This window comes from Lagopus leucura, unplaced genomic scaffold (genome assembly GCF_019238085.1).
Source record: "Lagopus leucura isolate 7727_CA_CO unplaced genomic scaffold, USGS_WTPT01 Super-Scaffold_100004, whole genome shotgun sequence".
In the NCBI taxonomy this organism is placed as follows: Eukaryota; Metazoa; Chordata; class Aves; order Galliformes; family Phasianidae; genus Lagopus; species Lagopus leucura.
In genome coordinates, this window is record NW_024962264.1 from 45,982,842 (window position 1) to 46,002,665 (window position 19,824).

At 38.6% G+C, this 19,824-nt stretch overlaps 1 protein-coding gene across 4 annotated transcripts in view; it reads left to right on the top strand.

Moving 5' to 3' along the window:
- TEC (tec protein tyrosine kinase) overlaps positions 1-19,308 on the top strand; it is a 57,437-nt gene extending 38,129 nt beyond the window's left edge. For 3 of the 4 annotated variants that reach the window (XM_042871667.1, XM_042871666.1, XM_042871668.1), the window contains 16 exons: positions 5,010-5,111; positions 5,594-5,675; positions 7,010-7,138; positions 8,031-8,071; positions 8,310-8,491; positions 9,665-9,730; positions 10,348-10,402; positions 10,555-10,634; positions 10,999-11,132; positions 12,272-12,346; positions 13,065-13,236; positions 13,368-13,584; positions 14,102-14,166; positions 14,917-15,035; positions 15,379-15,536; positions 18,086-19,308. In XM_042871667.1, coding sequence (XP_042727601.1) covers positions 5,010-5,111; positions 5,594-5,675; positions 7,010-7,138; positions 8,031-8,071; positions 8,310-8,491; positions 9,665-9,730; positions 10,348-10,402; positions 10,555-10,634; positions 10,999-11,132; positions 12,272-12,346; positions 13,065-13,236; positions 13,368-13,584; positions 14,102-14,166; positions 14,917-15,035; positions 15,379-15,536; positions 18,086-18,163 — 1,755 coding nt within the window. In that variant the 3' untranslated portion in view covers positions 18,164-19,308. Of the gene's footprint in view, positions 1-5,009; positions 5,112-5,593; positions 5,676-7,009; positions 7,139-8,030; positions 8,072-8,309; positions 8,492-9,664; positions 9,731-10,347; positions 10,403-10,554; positions 10,635-10,998; positions 11,133-12,271; positions 12,347-13,064; positions 13,237-13,367; positions 13,585-14,101; positions 14,167-14,916; positions 15,036-15,378; positions 15,537-15,611; positions 15,980-18,085 lie in introns of those variants that run through there. The other variant, XM_042871669.1, reaches the window with a different exon arrangement.
- Positions 19,309-19,824: the final 516 nt, after the last annotated feature.

Here is a 19,824-nt window from a genome sequence, read left to right on the forward strand (position 1 = left end):
GCAAAGACTCTGTGATCGAAGGGAAGAAAATAGGGCAGAAGTATTACAGCTGGGTTAGCCAGACTCAGAGCTCTGTGAGGATGTCGCAGGAAACAAGGAAGCAAATGCTTGTCTGAAAGAACCTTGAAGCTAAGTGCTGTTTGTTTAGACAGCTGGAAGACTGTATGTAATTTAGGGCCTGATCTGGATGGGGGACTGGCTGATTTATTTTGCTTCCTTCTCTCTTATTTGCACTGCTACCTGATGTGAATACAGCAATATAACAGAGCTGTAATTGTGTATGTTTGACTGACTGATCTCAGTTGCAGGAAAATAATAAATTGCATACAATGTACTGCAGCAATGGCTAGGCAGTTTCATCAGTGCCAGTAGAGAATTTATTTTTCATTTGTTTGTTTTAGTTTTGGTCTTTGCTGGTGGTTGGCATCTGCTGCGCAACCAGGCAACTGTAAAGATTTCTCAGTTTCACAGTCTGCAAGACAGGGTTTAAGACTTTCTCCTTCTCACTGAGATTTGTTTGCATTATTTTTTTCCTCTCAAAATTCTTCCCATGAGTCTGATCTTGGATCAGTTCAAGCTATATGAGAACAATAATCACCTCTCACTTTTATCTCAGTTATAGCCATTTCAGAAAGGTGGGCAGAATCAGAATCATTTGAGTTGGAAGGGACCTTTAATGGCCAGCTAGTCCCACTCCCCTGCAATGATCAGGGACCCGTAGAGCTTGATCAAGTTGCTCAGAGCCCCGTCCAGCCTGACCTTAGATGTCTCCAGAGATAGGGCATCTTCTTCCTCTCTGGACAACGTGTTCCAATGCTTCTGCACCCTGGTTATCAACATTTTTTTCTCATATGTAATTGAAATCTCTCTTCTTCTAGTTTGAAACCGTTTCCCTTGTCCTGTCAGTACAAAGAGTCTGTCCCCTTCTTTTTCATAGCTCCCCCTTTATGGTAAAAATACTTGATACTTGCTTTTCCTAGAATAATTTAGAATAATTTAAAAAAGAAAAACAAAAACAAAAAAACTTAAAGGGAGGCAGTGCGTATTTTAACATGACTAATGCACTGAAAACATAAGAGATAGAAATCTGGCTATCTAAAAACCAGCTACAGTATTACTATATTTATACAACCGGTAATGAGATGACTTGGGTTAAGATGCTTCTCCTGTTGCAGCTGCAGTCATATCCAGTGCTTATTGTTAATGGCAAGGATATTTAAGATAAATATATAAATTTAAAGTTATGTAAGCATCCTGCATTTGACTTTGGAGAATATTCTACAGAGAAATAGGCTCAGATGACTGCTGGAATAATCAGGCTTTCCTGAGGTTTCCCAGCATTGCCAAGCAGCTCCATAAAAGGAGATGTAATGAAGGCAGAGACCTTTGGATACGTTAGGGGTCACAAGTTCCCTAGGTTACACATTAATGACCTCATGATTTCCTGTGTGAGAATTAGGAAGGAAGAGAGAAATAGTGTGAAGAACAAGAGTAAGAAACAGAAATCATGGGTGAGACAGAAAGTAGATATTTCTTGACAGCAGGATTGACTTCTGTATATTTTTGTGGGTTTTTTTGTTTGTTTATTTTCCCAAAGTGTCCTTTGTACTGCTTAACCCCCATCCCCACTTTGCTGAACGTAAACAGCGTAATGCCTTCGTAAACAGAGAGGACGTGCACTGAAGAAACCATTTTCTCTGACAGTGGGAACATGGGTTTCTTAAGAATTTGTAAAGCTACTATCTTCAGCCGAGTTGTTGTTTCAAGTGTGTAGAAGATGAATTATCTATGCTTCTTATCTCACAGATATTTGTTGTCTTCCTTTAAGATTTTTTTTTTGTATAGGAATTTCATAATCATGTACTTTTACCATATCTGATGGTGTATTTCTAGTGTTACAACTTTTGATACTACTGTATTTTATTTAAAAAAATAGGAATGGCTTATTCTTTGCCCTGTGGCAGTAGAGTTGCTTCCCTTTTGTTATTTTCATCAAGCAAATATAATTTTAAAAGCAACAAAAAAGACACCACTATCCTTTAAGGTGGCTTCGAAACACATGCTTTTATCTGTTTGTTATCCTTATTGGTATACACCATGTGTACCTCTATTACAATTTTAACCATTTTTCCTTTCCTTTTCCTTTCCATTTTTCCTTCAGTAAGCATCCTCTAGAGGCATATACTCTGCTTTGGTAGGTCCCTTGTGTTTACAGACCATTTGATTTTCAAATCCTCTGTGAACACTTCTATCCAGAGAGCATGTGTGAATGTGCAAGTGAAATACTGCCCCTGCTACAGCAAATCCAACTTTTTCCTACTGTGCTGGGCATCTTCCTCTAAGAACAACTGCAAAAAACTACAGTCCTCTTTACACTGTAGTTTTGCACTGCATTATTATCTCTTACAATAATCCCATCTCTGTCACTTGTTGGAAAGAGTGGCTGTTGGTGGCTCTCTCTTGGCTGGCTCATGTCTGCCCCTCTACTTCCACAATAGGTCAGGGCTCAAGCTCTCACTTGATCACACATTTCTTGACTGCTCATGCCTTGGTCTAGAGCATGCCATTTGGCATTCATAATAAATACGTTACAGTGATGGTGTGCAAAAAGTCCCACTGTAAGAGGAAATTGTTAAAATGGGGGTGGAATGCTAATGGTTTTTTTGGCATCTTTCTTGAGTCATTCCTTCTTGCTCATGTGCACAACAGTTTAATTGTGAGAAATGCTAAACTAAATCACAGCTGCAGACCAGACAATTTGAAAGCTGGTGGCCATTAATAACTGTTGCTCCTGATGCAATCTGGAGCAGTGCACTTGTGTTTAATTTCACATATGCAAGGTTTTTAATTTTTTTTAAATATGCAAAAGTAGAATAACGTGCTTTCATTAGGCTTTATTTGCTGAACTGGATTTTAAAGAGGGTCAGATTTCTATTGGTTTAGTGTAGCACCTTATGGGAATGCAAACCGAGCCTCCTTAAATCATGAAAGTATACAAAGGGATCACTTAAGGAATACCAATATTAGAATGATCTGCTCTGTGTATCAGGAGCTTTGCTTTATTTTAGTTAATATATTTTTCCAAAGCGCTGGTTGGTTTTTCTTGGTTTCCTGTTCTTTATCTTTTATCCTAGCACACATATGCTCTTTTTGAGCACTCATTGGATGCCAGAACTGTCCTGAAAACCTGGGAGCTGTGGAGGAGGAGAGGCTTAAAGTAATACAGCCTGTTCCTCTAATGAAAGTCTGTGACTCCAGACAGGAGAAAAAAACAGAAAACATATCTCTTTCTGTCTCACCACCACAGTTAACTGCTAGATGGGATCCACAAAATACATGATAGCATTGCATGCTATCAGCAATGATTTGAATTCTTTTAATGTCTCAGTAGAATGTCTAATGCCTAATTATTGTTGCAGTTTGAAAAAAGCTCCGTTTTTTCTTTTTTTTTTTTTTTTTAATCTCTGGTATTGCATGATGGTTACAGCTTTATCTGAATTCAGTTCCTGCCATTCTTCCTGATGCTGACCATCACGAGCCTGAATTTTTCATGCGTGTTTCTCTGTTTTCTTCATAACAAACTTATGAGTTGGAATACTAAATATGTTTTAAATGCTGAGGAGGCTCCTCTGTTTTTTCTGGATGGTGCTATGAGGGTGTTGTATTATGAGGGTGGCAGAATCACCATGACTGCACAGGAAGCGGCTCTCCCCTTTTTGTTTTCAGTTGCATGTTATTGTGCCAGAATTCTGCTATTTGGGCTGAAATTCTCATCCTCAGGAGATAGGAGGGGAGCTGAGTGGGGATTAGAGCATCTCCAATAATTCACTAATTACTAATTATTTCCACATTGCCTGAACAGTATTCATCCTTCATAAGCTGCATGTTGGACTGCACTTGTTGGATGTACTTTACAGTGCAAAAGTTTAATGTGCGTTTACGTGGGACCAGCCATGAGTTGCTGGCTTTTTTTTTTTTAATATTTTATTCTTATTTTTGTTCTAGATTCCAGTGGAAACTTCCTCTCCCAAAAGCGAGAGGTGGCCCTTATGTTGTCTGTAGATTTCATCACCTTGATTAAAAAAAATAAAAGTATAATTCATATAATCACTCAGGTTGGAAAAGACCTTACAGATCATCGAGTCCAACCTGTGTTGTGCTGGCACGCTCAATCTCTTCTACTTCTCTTAAATAAAAACAGTATAAATAAATTATTTCAGAAAAAGCCAGTTTAAAAACGTCTGCATGTGGGTGGATTTCACTGTTGTTACTTACTGCTTTTACTAGACTGAAGCACAGTACAAGCTACCCCCAGCTGTTGTTTCCCCGAGAATTGTAGAGTCGTAGAATCATTTGAGGTAGAAGGGACCTTTAAAAGTCAACTGATCCAACTCCCTTGCAGGGACACCTAGATCAGGTTGACCTTGCTTCTTCAAGACTTCTGCCAGCCTTGGTCAAAGAAAGTTCTTTCAGCACAGACCTCAACTTATCCCAAGGACAATTTCAGCCTATCTTCTCCTTTCTACTCTGTCTGAACTTGTTTCGCCTGTGCATTGCAGTTTCTCTGGAAAGCTGGAGGGACACAGGAGTAGCCACAAAACAGTGGGAGCACATTGGCGTCAGAGCAAGCGAGCAGATTAGATGGTGTTGGAACCTTTTTCACTCACCCCTTTTAGTCATAGCTTGAGATCAGCAAGCTGTCCTTTGTAAGTTTCTTTGTAAAGAAGAGTAGGCCAGCCTATTATTATTAAAGATTGGGAACTTTATCTTGGAAAATGTAGTGCCTTCTACTAAGCAGTAGAACTTCTGTGTAGATTTTTGTGCTCTCTTTCTCCTGTTTTTGAATTACTTCTGCAGTTAAAGCTGTATTTCTATTGTAAATGGGAAAGAAAGCGATAAGACTTTGCGAGGGAGGGGAGGGCAGGAAAAGGAAGTTAAATGAGTGCCTGTAGATGAATCAGTCTTCAGCTGTATTTAATATAATATCTTTTTTTACTCTTCTCTTACAGAAAAAGTACAGAAAAGGGTCTGTGGATATTTCAAGGATCAAATGTGTGGAAGTTGTACAAAATGATGGTATTATTCCCTGTCAAAATAAATATCCGTTTCAGGTATGCTCCTTTGGCTTATATAAAATACAGCGCTCTTTTCAACATCAGCAAGCTGCTTGAATGTGACTTGCTTGAAATTACTGTTGCTTCTGTCACTGAAACCATTCTGTGGGACTGTGTAGGAGACAGTTCAGGGTCAGGGCTTGGAAGCCATCCCCCAAAAGCTCTTCTCCCTCTGAACTCCTTGCTCTTCGGAGTTCTGCCTCTGACGGTTGGTCTTTTTCTTTCCCTATCACACTCTGCCTAGGTTTTGATTGGAAAGAGCTGGAGCCTTTGCCTTCTTTTGCGTACATACTGCTTATATCAAGTGTGTGATTACCATTAATTTATATAGGCATAAGAAAATCAAGATAAACCTTATTGTATTTTCTTTCATTGTGATCCAAATGGAAATAAGTGTACTATATGAGTGTATTTATTGGTGTTTTGGTTTTTTTGTGTGTTTTGTCTCATTGGTGTTTTGTTTTTTTTTTCCCTCGCAGGTTGTATATGATGCTAATACACTTTATATTTTTGCACCAAGTGCACAAAGCCGGGATCAGTGGGTGAGGAATCTGAAAGAAGGTAATGAAAACTGCTTGCACTTCATATCTGGTATATTTAGATAACTTTGCTAAAGCTGTGTGCTGGGTCTGACTAGGATGGCGTTAACTCAGTACATACTTCTCTTACTAAGCTCTTGCTATCAGCCCACAACTTCTCACTTTTCCTCTTTCTATTATTTTCCCCTGTCACAGTGTGTGGGTGCTTTGCTGCCGGGTGGGAACAACTCACCACAGGATAGAAAAATAAAATAGTGAAACTTTTTTTTTAAATTTCTTTTGAATTGGGCCAGATTGTCATTTGTATATGCAGTATTTGATGATGGGTATTGGGCACACAGAATCGTAGAGTGGCTTATGTTGGAGAGGGACCTTAAAATCATCCAGCTCCAACTCTCTGCAATGGGCAGGGCTGCCACCTACCAAATCAGGCTGCCCAGGACCTTATCCAACCTGACCTTAAGTGCCTCCAGGGATAAGGGCATTCCCAGCTTCAGTGGGCAGCCAATGCCAGTGTCTCCAAACACCCAGACTAATTTCATTTATTTTGTGTAGTGTAGTCTCACTGCAATCAGAATTTGAATCTATGCTTTTCTATAACATGTAAAGCATCCAAAAAATTCATTCAAGCTAGTTAATGACATTACTCAAAGGTTTTATTTGACTGTAGCTAGCCAGAATGAGGTACCTGTTGATGGTCTAACACTGAGGGGACATCTCCACTGAGGTATGATTCTGATTATTGCTGCTGTAGTGAATAAAGATCATTTTCTCAAGAGCCTCTTGATTGCTTTCTGCTGCCATCATTCACAGAGTGATTTCTGAAACTCAACAAGCTTTCAGGATAGGGGTGAGGAGCTTGCTGAACCAACTACAGGCATTGTGCTATGGAATAGTGGTGCATGTCAGCTAACTCTCTCCAGATTGCTAACTGTAGAGGAAATTCTGAGTCATTTGTGGCAGTAACAAAAGGAAAAGAGGCAGCCAGAGTTGCAGTGCCTTCACAGCCACCTGACTGCATTGGGAGGGGGCAGGTGGGTGCCTCGGCCTGTTGTGGTGAGCCCTGGCCCTCTGCCCTTTGGAGGGCAACCTGCTGGTGTAGCTGGTGTAGGCAGGGAGTATAGCACTCTATTCTGTAGTACAGTCTTGTATGTTTCTACAAATTGCACCTGCCATCAGTGTATGTCCTCCATGTAGACTTGTGAGAAGTTCCTCAAGAAAAGCAATGCTACAATAAGGACAGGCAACGAACATTATGCTTAATGTTGAAAGTACTTTAAAAGTTAGGGGCAGTCATGCTTTTTTATTATTATTTTTTGGTTTGTTTGTTTGACCTTTGCTTTTTATTTCCGGTAGGAATAAAGAACAACAGCAATATAATGATAAAATATCATCCTAAATTTTGGACAGAAGGAATTTATCAGTGCTGCAGACAGACAGAAAAATTAGCACCTGGCTGTGAAAAATACAATCTTTTTGAAAATAGTAAGTACATGTGTCCTTACATGAAATGGTTTTGGCATATGATCATGTCATCACACTTGAATGCTGTAGGTAATGGGGAAATTTATAGAGCAGGATGAGTCAGTGACACTGTGCCTAGATTAAATCAAAACATTTTTCATCTCCAAGCACTTGTGTTTAAAAAAAAAAAAAAAAAAAAAAAGTTGTCCTTCCAAAAAACATTTGGAGACATCTGCAAGGAATTATTGAGAGAAATTACACCAATGTGAAAATGATGCAAGAGGGTAACCAGACTTAATGAATTTGCAGACACATAGCTTAGGTTTCCTAGTAGTTTGCAAATATTCAAATGCTGAACCTGATGAAACATCACTTCCAAATACATATTTGGAAGTGACTCTTCTAGCATGTAAATCACAGTCTGTGCTTATTCCACAGTGTGTGCTGTGGCATATGAAGATGTGGAAACATGACCCTCAGTGCAATATTGTTCTGTGTAACAATACAGTAGTTATTTGTTCTTGAACTTGATTCAAGGAATCCTCCTTAGTAAGAGAAGAAATGGCACCAGTGGTCACTACCTGGTGAAATCAGGAGTGCCCCGTTGGTTCCCTTGATCAGAGCCTTGAGTGGCAATGGTTAGGAACTGTGGATTCCATTCCATTCAAAGAGAAATAAAAGATTGCTCTTGGTTGCCTTTATTCTACAAGACCTTTTGAATGGAAAAAAGAAGCACAGGAGACAAAAATACTTTTGGGCCAGAGAAATAATTAAAAACTACCTTTCTATACGACTTTACACATTTCTATACAAAAAGTAGCCATTGATAGGGCTTGCCATGAACACTGCTTACTCTCTGAGCTAGTCTTTTTTTTCATAGGACACTTAATGCTTTTCTGTGCTCTGTTTCTAGGTGTAGTAACGCTGCCCTTGCCAATGCCAGAAAAAAGTATGGTAGGTATCTGTGCTGCTGGTAGAGAGGGTCCAAAAATAAGCACCATGGGGGCTGCCATGCTATGAATGTCTCACACATGCCTAACCTGACCCCGCAGCTCCCTCATGGGACAGTCTGAACCAGCTCAGCCTTTTCCTCTGGGCTGCTCAGCTCATTTACACAACTGTAATAGCAGAGGTGGGGTGGAGGAAAATCAAAGAACGGAGGGGGATGATGATAATTTTGTGTCGTTTTCAGCGAAGGCCACCACCACCTGTTCCTCCAGCTGAGGAAAATGACAATGAAGAGGAGGAGATAGTGGTTGCGATGTATGACTTCCAGCCCACAGAACGTCATGATTTAAGGTTAGATAAAGGTGAAGAATATACAGTAATCGAGAAGAATGACATTCACTGGTGGAAGGCAAGAGACAAACATGGGTAAACATGAGTTTCTTATTTTTCCTTATGATGTTATTTAGGCTGTTTTCACTTTCTAATAGTTTATATTGATTGTGTGTTAACAAATTGCTGAAATTTGCACCAATTCTTTATTCCCACATAGAATCCAATTTAAAAAAAGTAATTCTCAGTAGACTGTGGAGACTGATCACAGAATCACAGAATGGCCAGGGTTGGAAGGGACCTCAAGGACCATGAATCTCCAACCCCCCTGCCACATGCAGGGCCACCAACCTCCCCTTTTAATGCTAGACGAGGCTGCCCAGGGCCCCATCCAGTCTGGCCTTGAACACCTCTAGGGATGGGGCATCCACCAGCTCTCTGGGCAGCCTGTTCCAGCACCTCACCACTGTCTCTGTAAACTTCCCCCTGACATCCAACCTAAATCTCTTCTCCCTCTACTTAAAACCATTTCCCCTTGTCCTGCAGTTATCTGATGCAGAACTGTAAGCTTTTACAGTGATATCTCCTGTCAGACTCTATGGTTTCTGAGTCATAGTGTCAGCAGGCTGCAAAACCTGGTTTGACTGGTCTGGTATTCCTGGTTTCAGGCAATAGGTCATTTGGGAGAATTGTGATTGATGTTCAGATCAACAGGCTCTGAGTTCCAAGCTTGAGTGATCATTACCTTATTTAAAAGTGGATCATTAAGGGTGATCTTTGAGAGAGCTGAGAGCTGCAGTGAGATGCCTTAATGACCACAATGTCTCGACTTCAGTTCTCCCGTGTTTAAATCTTTTCACCTGATTTTAAAAGTGAAACTAACCAAACTGCAATATTGATCAAGTCAATGTTGTGAGCAGTGAAGAGTAATTGTGAGTTAATAGATACAGCAGGGCTGCTGTGGCAGTCTCCAGTGACCAACTGCAACCTCTGACCACAGAACCAGAGGGTCACTTGTTTCCTTTCCTCTCCTCTTGGCTTTGTTGCACATTTCTGCTGACTATGTAACTCTTTAGGTGCAGCAAAGGCTGATGTGGAAATGTTGATGTGGAAATTCATTACTCAGTAATGAGTAGCGCATTGGATAGCTCAGTTAAAAAAAAGAAGAATGACTGCTAGTGACCTCTGGTAATAGCAGAATTAATGCTGTCTTCTGGGCATGTAACTTTGCATCTTTTTGCTTAGAGTATGTATTATATATTCTTTTAGGTATGAAGGATATATTCCAAGCAACTACGTAACAGGAAAGAAGTCCAACAACCTTGATCAATATGAGTAAGTGAACGTTCTATTTAAAATGTGGAATATCATAAAATAAAAGCTGTGCTTTAAGAATTACAATGCATTTTTTTATGTTTTGAAATATTTTTATAAGCATTGAAAATAGTGCTATTTACCGTAGCACCTAATTATTTTAAATATGCATATATATGTTCTGATTCTCCTTGCTGATTTTTTGATGTGATGTATAAAATAGACTCAAGACAGAGATGGTCATCAGGCAAGTAGTTTCTAGAAGATTACTATAAAAAGTAAAAAAACCAAAAACCAAAAAACCTCACAAAAAATGTGAGGCTGCTGGCCTGCTTTAGGAAATGTTTTGCTCAAAAATTAGTCAAATTTCCTGCACCTTATTGGTTTATGTGAGATCTCTCTGGATTTATTTCAAGGCATTTTTATGGGTAAACTCTACAATGTAATAAGGACTGGTTTTTTTTTGTTGTTGTTGTTTTTGTTTGTTTTTTTTTTTTTACATTTACTCAGGTACAGTTCTTGGCCGTTGGTATAAAAAAATTATCGAAATGGTAACTTTGCAATACTTGATTTTAAGCCTTTTACATAAATCAAGTGTTGCAGAGAACTTTTGGTTAGGTGCTGATGTTGTGTTGCAGGTGGTACAGCAGGAACCTGAACCGCAGCAAGGCAGAGCAGCTCCTTAGAAATGAGGTATGGCAGCCTTGTGTACAAACCACAGCATTTACTTAAACCTATTTAAGCTAACATTTCATTTTGGCATGTGCAAATTACAGAACAATTACGAAGGACATGCAGCTTAAAGTTATTTGTGGTATGAAACTGTCAATTTGTTTGCAATTTAGGACAAAGAAGGTGGTTTTGTGGTGAGAGATTCAAGTCAGCCTGGCCTGTATACGGTTTCCCTTTATACAAAATTTGGAGGGTAAGTTTCTGTGTCCACCCTGCATACATTACCTTGCCTGAATTTGTGTGCACGTACACTGAAACTCTTGGCCTGGAGGCAAGGTCGGGAGAAAGCTCAGCAAAGAGGGGAGGGCTGCCAGTTAGAAAACATGGGTTGACATAATATCAGCTTCTTGACTATATGCTTAGGCCTCCTTGGTTTTAATCTAGTGTAGATCTGACCTGCCACTAAAACAAGGAGGCTCTGACATGCTTTTGAGTCTTTTCCTTTGTGCCAGCCTATGTGCTCACAAGGGGAGCTGCGTTGAGGAGCAAGCCAAACTGAGAATTAATTCATGTGGTTAATCTTCAACAAATGATATTGTTTTATTTCCTTTTTTCAGAGAAGGTTCATCAGGAATAAGACACTACCATATAAAAGAAACAGTGACATCACCAAAGCAATACTACCTTGCAGAAAAGCATCTCTTTAACTCCATTCCAGAAATAATTGAGTATCACAAACATAATGCAGCAGGTAGATGGACTGAAATTTTCCTGTCGTTACGGGCTGTTTTGATAAGGAATCTGAGATTATCAATGAAGGCTTTTAGAATTTTGTAGATCTTAAATATAGAAGACTGCACTAAACTGCATTTCACATTTTTTCAATGTATGTAATCATTTGAAAGATTGTGTGCATATATATATATGTGTGTGTGTATGTATATATATATATACATAAATAATGTGTATATAGTTTAATGTAATTTGTATTTATACCCACACCTGCTTGCTATTCCTATTATCAGCTGAGTGTAGTGGCTAGAGACCAGGGCTGAGCTTCTGGTTTTATGAGGACAAGTGGTGTTTTCTTTCCATCAGTACTTTATTTAACACTGTATACGTTGCTCTTTTGCCATTTCTATTTGCTTGTTGTACAGTGAGCAATATCCTTTTTCCCAGCTGATGTCCAAACACAGAACAAAACAAAAGTGTGGCAAAATTAATTTTTGACAGTTCTAGTGCTATTCAGTGCACTCTGATCCACAGCATAACAGAAGAACAGCTTTATTGGATTAGAGAGAAAAAAAAAAAAAAAAAGAGCATTCATTTTGTCTTGTTTCTAATGCTGGTCTTTAGCCCAGAACAGAGAGGTAGGGATAGTACTTCTTTAAAGTACTTTCCAGGTACTTACTAGGTGTTTACTAGTGGGTCACAACAACTTAAAATGATAAAAAGGAAGTAGAAAACACATGTGGCTAACAGCATTTTTTCAGGAAATAAGTGTGAAACCGGAGGGGTTTGTATGTGCAAAATAGAAATGATCAAAAGTAACATTGTGAATATGCATTTTGGGCAGTCTTTCTGATCTGGTTTAGGAAAGAGATGGTCTCTGCTCAGTCTTTGCTGGTGCTGGCATAATTGTAATGCACAAATATTTATGTCTCTCTCTTAACAGTAATGCGGATGCAGCAAGTTAGATTCAGTGAGTGCTCTTGTGTGCTCTTGTAGCCGCTTTGAATAGTCAAAGCAATGAGTTAGCAGAGAACGTGGTCAAAACTGTGTATGAGCTTATGAGTCAGTGTTGTAGTCTGCGGTGAACAAATGGCTTATTTGCTACCTGGCACTATTTCAGAAATAAACAGTCTCTCTTGAATTACCTTTGATTATCAGGTCTTGTTACCAGGCTGCGTTACCCTGTGACCCCAAAGAAGACAACAGCACCAACAACTGCAGGATTCAGCTATGGTAATTGTGTTGTATTTATCTTACATACCTTTTCTGATGATTTTATATGTATAAGCAGCCATGATAGTTTCTAAAAATTTTGGAAGTTTTGTACTATCATTGTCTATTCTCACTAACTAGTGGGTTTAAATTGTACACTGCACAGAGAATTGCCATGGAAAGGCTCCAGAGCCAGTAGCATGTGTGGTGCCAAGGGGCACTGTGTAGAGAAACAGAGCCTGTTCAGTATCTTCCTCCATGTTTTTGTGGACACCTTGGGTTCTGCCTTATTAAAGAGCTGTGCCTTTGCCTGCTTAATAAGCCTTCAGACTTCATACTCAAACTTGTTCCTTTGATCTTTACAGAGGTGGATTTGTTAGTTTGTTTTTTAATGTTTTTAGTGGTCTGTTTTTAACCACAGCAGACCAAGTGACGTGATCAGCTTCTATGCATTGGCAGAGCTTCGTATGATGGGAGCGTGTTGAATCAAGTCTAATAATATCCATATTTATTTGTTGGCTCCAGGAAATCTTGATTTTCACCTTCTGTGTTTGTCAACAGCTGTGTCTAGATGAAAAAATATATATTTTCTTGGTGATATGGATGTACTACATTTTTGTGTTAATTCTAAAAAGTTTTCTCCCTAATTTTCTAGGAAGAGTTTCCCTTCCTCTTCTCTACCAGTTCAGCACATATCCTAAAATAACAGTCAGTGATTCTTGCTCGTTTTGATTTACAGAAAAATGGGAAATTAATCCATCAGAGCTGACTTTCATGAGGGAACTGGGGAGCGGCCTGTTTGGAGTAGTGCGCCTTGGGAAATGGAGAGCGCAGTACAAAGTGGCCATCAAAGCGATTCGGGAGGGCGCGATGTATGAGGAGGATTTTATTGAGGAAGCCAAAGTCATGATGTGAGTTGCTACACAGTGCTTGGGACCTTTATTTTTGGTCTCTGATAGCATATACTGGAAAAATTGCTTTAGGCAGGTGTGTTTTGGCAGTACTGAGAGGTGGAAAGCAATAATGATGCCAATCTTTTCAGGAAACTAACACATCCTAAGTTAGTTCAGCTGTATGGTGTGTGCACACAACAGAGACCCATCTACATTGTAACCGAGTTCATGGAGCATGGCTGCCTTCTGAATTACCTAAGACAAAAACGTGGGGTTTTGAGTAAAGATGTCCTGCTCACGATGTGCCAAGATGTCTGTGAGGGAATGGAATACCTGGAGAGGAACAGCTTTATCCACAGAGACCTGGTAACATCCTATCATGCAATACACTTCGTAAAATTTCTGTTTTTGACCTTATCTATCCAGTTTTGAAGCAGCATGTTTGTAAATATCAGCTTTTATTCTCACAGAAGACTACAAGTAATTTAAGTTGACTCTTTAGGTTCTAAGCAAATATGTAAAGCTGCAGTGTACAGAAAAAGATGATGTGTCTCTCTCTTGAGAAAATAGAATAAAGTCCCTCAAATGTTTATAGAAAGTTGATAGCTAGTTGTGCTGAAATAACTGTGTATATTTGTGCTATTTTTACCACTCCAAAATGCCTTGAGATCATAATTTTTCCTGGTGGCTTTTTACAAAATGTTTTAGTTGTCAAAACAACGCTTTCAGGAGCCAAATGCACAGGCAGCTTTTCTTCTGGGCCATAGTGTCATACACCGATGTGCTTGGTGAATCAGTGAACTTGCTAACAGACTCATCAGTCTGTTGCAATTTGTCCGAGAGACTGAAAGTTTTAATGTAATTCTAGTGATTCTCTTTGCAGGCTGCCAGGAACTGCTTGGTGAATGATTTGGGAGTGGTTAAAGTATCTGATTTTGGGATGACAAGGTATGGCTGAGTGTGCAAACATAATTGTAGTGATATTGGAAAATTTACCTAGCCCTTTTTCTTTTCTGTAAGAGAATACACAAAAAACAAGGTTACGGGTAATAATGATCTTTTTTGACCTCTCTAAGGAACATTCTTATATTTATTTTTCCAGTGCCTTTAAAGATTATTTGCTCTGTAGTGATGTGACTTGTGCCTTCTAAATTATGGAAAAATAAAACTGTGTAGTTTATTCTTTAGAGAATTAAGTGTCTCTGCTGCTTATGTTGAGAATCACAGAATCTCAGGGATTGGCTCTAAACAGACTCCGTAGTCTGACTGGTCTTTTATTAGCATTTTTCTGTTTAAAAACAAAACAAAAACCTCAGAAAAGCAACACAATAGTTGTTGAACCATGACCTGCTTGACTTTTGCCACTTTTCTGTACTACTGCTCTTGCATGTCCCTGTGTCTAAGTTTAGACTGACCAGTGAGAAACAGAGCAAGAAATGAAATATTTTGCATTGTTTTTCTTGTAATATGGGCATTTGTCTTGCAAGTGGCTAAGGCTTGAGAAGACTCCAAGGTAATAGAAAAAGAAACAGTGTCTTGACTGAGACCCTAGTGCGAGTCCAATGTAGCTCATTTTCTCATGTGATACTAAGTCATAGCCTTTAGGTGGCAATACGAGCTACAAATACTCAGTTCCCGATCTAAATAACGATTTGTAGGCTTTGAGGCCAGCTGAAAGACATGATGTTTTCTTTTTAGGTATGTCCTTGATGATCAATACACAAGTTCCTCAGGGGCTAAATTTCCTGTGAAGTGGTGCCCACCAGAAGTTTTTAATTACAGTCGATTCAGCAGCAAGTCAGATGTCTGGTCATTCGGTAAGGTGTTTATCACTGAAACAAAGCACTATTTTTACATTTTGTCAATTGTGGTTAAATTCTAGTTATCAGGTAGTATCACACATCTAAGAAGGAGGTCACGGAAATCATTTGCTGGGGTTTTATGCTTGCATTCAGCTCCGCAGAGGTCATTAGAGCTGTTATGTATTAAAACACATGCTACTAGAATAAAGTTTATTCGGTGATGACATGTAAGTGCTTGTTCTGTAATATGGTTCTCAAACTATTTTTCTTTTAGTAAGCCTGAGTCCAGAGCTCAAAATGAACATTTATTTTAAGAAATTATTTGCTTATTTTCTTAATGTTTATTTAAATTTTTTAGGTGTTTTAATGTGGGAAGTGTTTACAGAAGGAAAAATGCCCTTCGAAAAAAATTCCAACTATGATGTGGTAACTATGGTTAGCCAAGGACATCGCTTGTACCGCCCCAAACTGGCCTCCAAGCAGGTATATGAAGTCATGATGATGTGCTGGCAGGAGGTAGGCACGTTTTTATTTTTGCCTTTGAGTTGAAAAAAAGGTTAATCCAGCAACAACAATCAATCTGTATTGCAGCATTCTTCCTGTAACCAGGGCATCAAGGCCCGAGATCCCAGAAGACTTATTTCTAAATGAACGGTGCCCATACGAGGATAATGGCTGTTGGCTGCTAGGGCAGAAAGAAGCAGGGTGTCTTTTCTGTACAGGTGGTGTGAGAGAGGCATAATAAGGAATTCGAGGATAAGAAGGTTCTCCTTTATCTACTGTAGATAGTGCATAAAGAAATAGGGTGCAGTAGGTGAGATGTAGACCACAGCTGAATGTTTGTAGACAACTTGTAAATTTGCTGCAACAAGAGAGTCAGCTGAGTCAAGTAGAGGGAATTGTTCTGTATAGGGATCAATGTGAGAATGGTTTTAGTTCAGTGACAAATATATACCTTAGGTGAGAAGAAGGGAGGGAGGGGGAAAGTGGGGCAGAGCAGTCAAATATAGTTCTGATACAATTGAGATTAATTGAACACATGCTTTGCACACAGAATGTGGGTGAGAAAATAAAAAGGTACAAGCCTGTTTTCCTGTGATCTAATAGTTGACAGTCTTGGAGCTATATGTCTCTCTCAGGTTTTCAAGTGTACAGCTGTAATGATAACAGCCACTGGAGAAATTTCTGTGAAATAAATGAACTATAAGTTTAGTAATAAAATGAAATAATCACTAAGTTTTAATTGATCATGATTATTTCTGCATACAAGCACTGCTTGCAAAACTGTATTAGTCAAAATAGTCCAGAATTGAGGACTTATTTTGATACTGCCTCACTTTACTAATTGTCACGGAAACATGATATTAAAACAGAAGCCATATGAAAAGGTTAGTTGTATTTCATTAGTTGCTTCCAGTTTTCAGAGAGCAATCAGAGGAACTAGTGATGGAAAGAGCTAAATGATTGATTTTCTAGTTTGTCTTTTCTGCATTGGCTGTTGAGGAGAGTCTGTTCTTTTCCTGTAAGAAAGATGACATGCTGTCTGACATTTGTCTTGATTGAGAAGGTGCTGGAACAAGTAGTTAGTCACCAAACTGACTGGTGAATATCTAAAGCTTACAAAGCAGTTGGTTTATGAAATGAAAAGCAGATTAAAAACTACAGTGTCCTGGAGGGCTGCAAAATAACAAACATGTCTATGGTCCCAAAAGGCTTTTCACAGGAGCCAGGAAATTATAGATCATTAAGTTTTGTTTGTATTTGATAACCTGCTTGAAATCTCCATTAAAATGGACCAATAAATCACCTATGAGATAACTAAATTATTTGTTAACACTCCTTCAATATAGATGTATTTTTAGAATTCATATGAACATCAATTGATTAAAAATGTATTGATTTCATGAGAGGTTATTACCAGTAAAACCTAAGCAAACATTGTGTGAAAGAAGGAATCTTTGCAAATCACAAATGGGGCACTGTATAATCAATAGATATCAAGATGTTATAATCACAATATAATCAAGAGAGTTAAGCAAAGTAGACAACGATAACAAAAGAGAATAAGTGGAAGAGCTTACCCTGTGGCTGAGCTCACCACAAAACACCAAGAGAGGTGATCTCCAGAAGAGATCCTTCCCCTCTGGTAGCCAGCTCTTAAATAGGTCTAGGAGGGGTGCAGCCTGGCTCCACCCCTTCCGGCAGCACAGGTGAATTGCCTTCACCTGTGCTCCTCTGGCTGACTCATGGCTCGCCTCAGGTGATCAATCAGAGGTTCAGGCCGTGACTCAGCAGTTCCCATACAGGCACAAATAATGGCAACATGCAGTCAGTCTTTGTCATAAAATACGATTAACTCTAGATATCTCAGTCCTTGCTTGATCAATTTATTAATTATTTGAGAAGTGTGCAAGGCTTCAAAATTCAGCAGGTAATACAAATTTATTTAGATTGATAAGTGGAGGTAAGGTGCAATTTACACTCGCATTCAAAAGATGTTACATTAACTCTGTCATTAAGGTCAGTAAAGGGACTGTCTCAGTGTACTGTTTTGGTTAAACAAAACAAAGAGGATATTACAACACATAGGGAATTATATGGACAAAAGAATAAATGAAGAATAATATTGCATAAGTCTACAATGCAGTCTCATTGCATTATATGAAAAATCATATGGAAGTAAAAGATTTTGGAGAATAATGCTCAGAATGCTTAGGAGCATGAACAAGTTGCATAAAGGAAGACTGGAATAATATATTGGGGCTGGGGTGGGGATGGGTACGGAGAGAGAAATGAATAAGTGTGGCACTATGCAAAATAATGAATTGCAGGAAAGGTGTAGTCCAGCAGTACATATTATAGTTTTTCACAGCACGGAAATAAAAGTGACACTTTATGAAACTGCAATGCATCCAAAATCTACACGAGAAAATATTTTTTTTTCCACATCGCATTTAATAAAGTGGTAAAGTCACTTCTGCAGAATGATACTAAGACCAAGATTTATCCAAACCAACAAAGCTTTGTTATTTTCTCATCATGGCTGTACATACTTTTGTTTTTAGAAACCAGAGGGACGCCCAACTTTTGAAGACTTGCTCCATATAATCATTGACATTGCGGAGGGTGAAGATGCTTTCTGAGAAAAGGCAATATCAGTACAAGCACAGAAAAGAAACCACTTTCCAGAGATATTTTGTTTTCAAAGGTTTGGTCCTGGATGCTGCTAGATGCTGCTAAACAGTATGGGGAGCCCGTAGTATTTAGTTCAATACAAGGACAGTTTCACATGATTTTGGAAAATAAGCATGGTATCTTCAGCAGCAATAACAGTCTTTGTATTTTCTCTGAAAATTCAGCATTGCGTAGCCAGAAAGTAGTGCTCTTTGTGGAGGAAGAAAGTAAAAATGACCCAAGTCTGGGAGCTTAATTTGCATTTATTGATTTGGGTTCATATACGTATGGTCCATGTTTCTGAATTTCTCTTTACACAGGTAGCAGTAGTAGTCACGTGCATGCTTAAAAAAATGAAGATATCTATTTACTGACATACAAATGTTTCTAGGGATTCTCCAGAAACACTATTCATGGATGTTTCATGACACACCAGGAATGCAAATTTGCCCCTTTCATTTGCACGCAGTAAGTTGTTAACAGCACAGTCTTCAGTTTGTTGTAACACTCAAAAGTGTTGCTTCAGGACTGAGCCATGATGTGCCCTGAGCTATTCTAGGCTGTTTGGTGAACCAGAGACCTTCCAAAGACATTACTCATGACGAATCAGTCCAAGATTCAGCTGGCTGTCAACATACCGTAGTACCTTGTTTTAGATTAATTGTAAAATAATTTATATGCTGTAGGTATTGTAAATATATAAATTTCATGCATTTATTTATATAAACTGTTTTCCCCTTGACATTTTCAAATGCAAGCTTGTCCTACCTTGACTTACATACAACTCTCAATGCATGGGGTTGTAAATGAGAGAAAATGCACTCAAATGTAGTTAAGGAGGACTTATTTTTCTGACTGTCATGTGTATGTACATTGATTTAATCTTTCTATTCTTAACAGACAACACTGTACTACATGTGTATATAAATAAATTGAGTGTTAACTATTATTTGGAACAACATGTAAAGAGTTGCCACTGATTTACTGTCAAGACAGTGCGTCGTAAGCCAAACTCATTGTTCGTGTAAATATGGCATTGTGATTGTCCATGTATATACATGCCTGTGTGTACACATGCTTTCTATTAAATGCATATATTTTTAATATGAATATATATTTAATTGGATTTGTCTGTGTTTAGTGCAGAAATGGTTGAACTCCTTAATACCTGCATACTCTTTCCCCTCTGCTGAAGGCTGACATCTCCTCAGCCTTGCTGAAGTTTGTTTCAATTCACCTAACTTTGGACCAAAGCATCTGAAGAGTATTTGCACTTCAAATTTTCTGTACCAACCTTTTGATTAATTCCATTACATGTGTGCTTTATTTTTTTTCTTCTGCCACTACCTATGCCCTTGTGTAATGTGTGTAATGCAAAATAGATTGCCAGTTTGCTTCTCAAAAAACTAGTTTCCATGCAGAGAAGAACATAGCAAAGTTATTTTGAATGAAGTTATTAAAGGTAAGTATAGTTACCTTGACACATTCCATCATTTCTGCATTTCATCATTTCTGTCTTGGAGGGGCTTAGTTTCTTCTCACTGCTTTGTCTAAGCCTTTGTATTTTGAATGAGGGGGAAGTATGAAGAAATGCTTTCTTTTCCTTGTGATATTGCATCAGAAACTTACA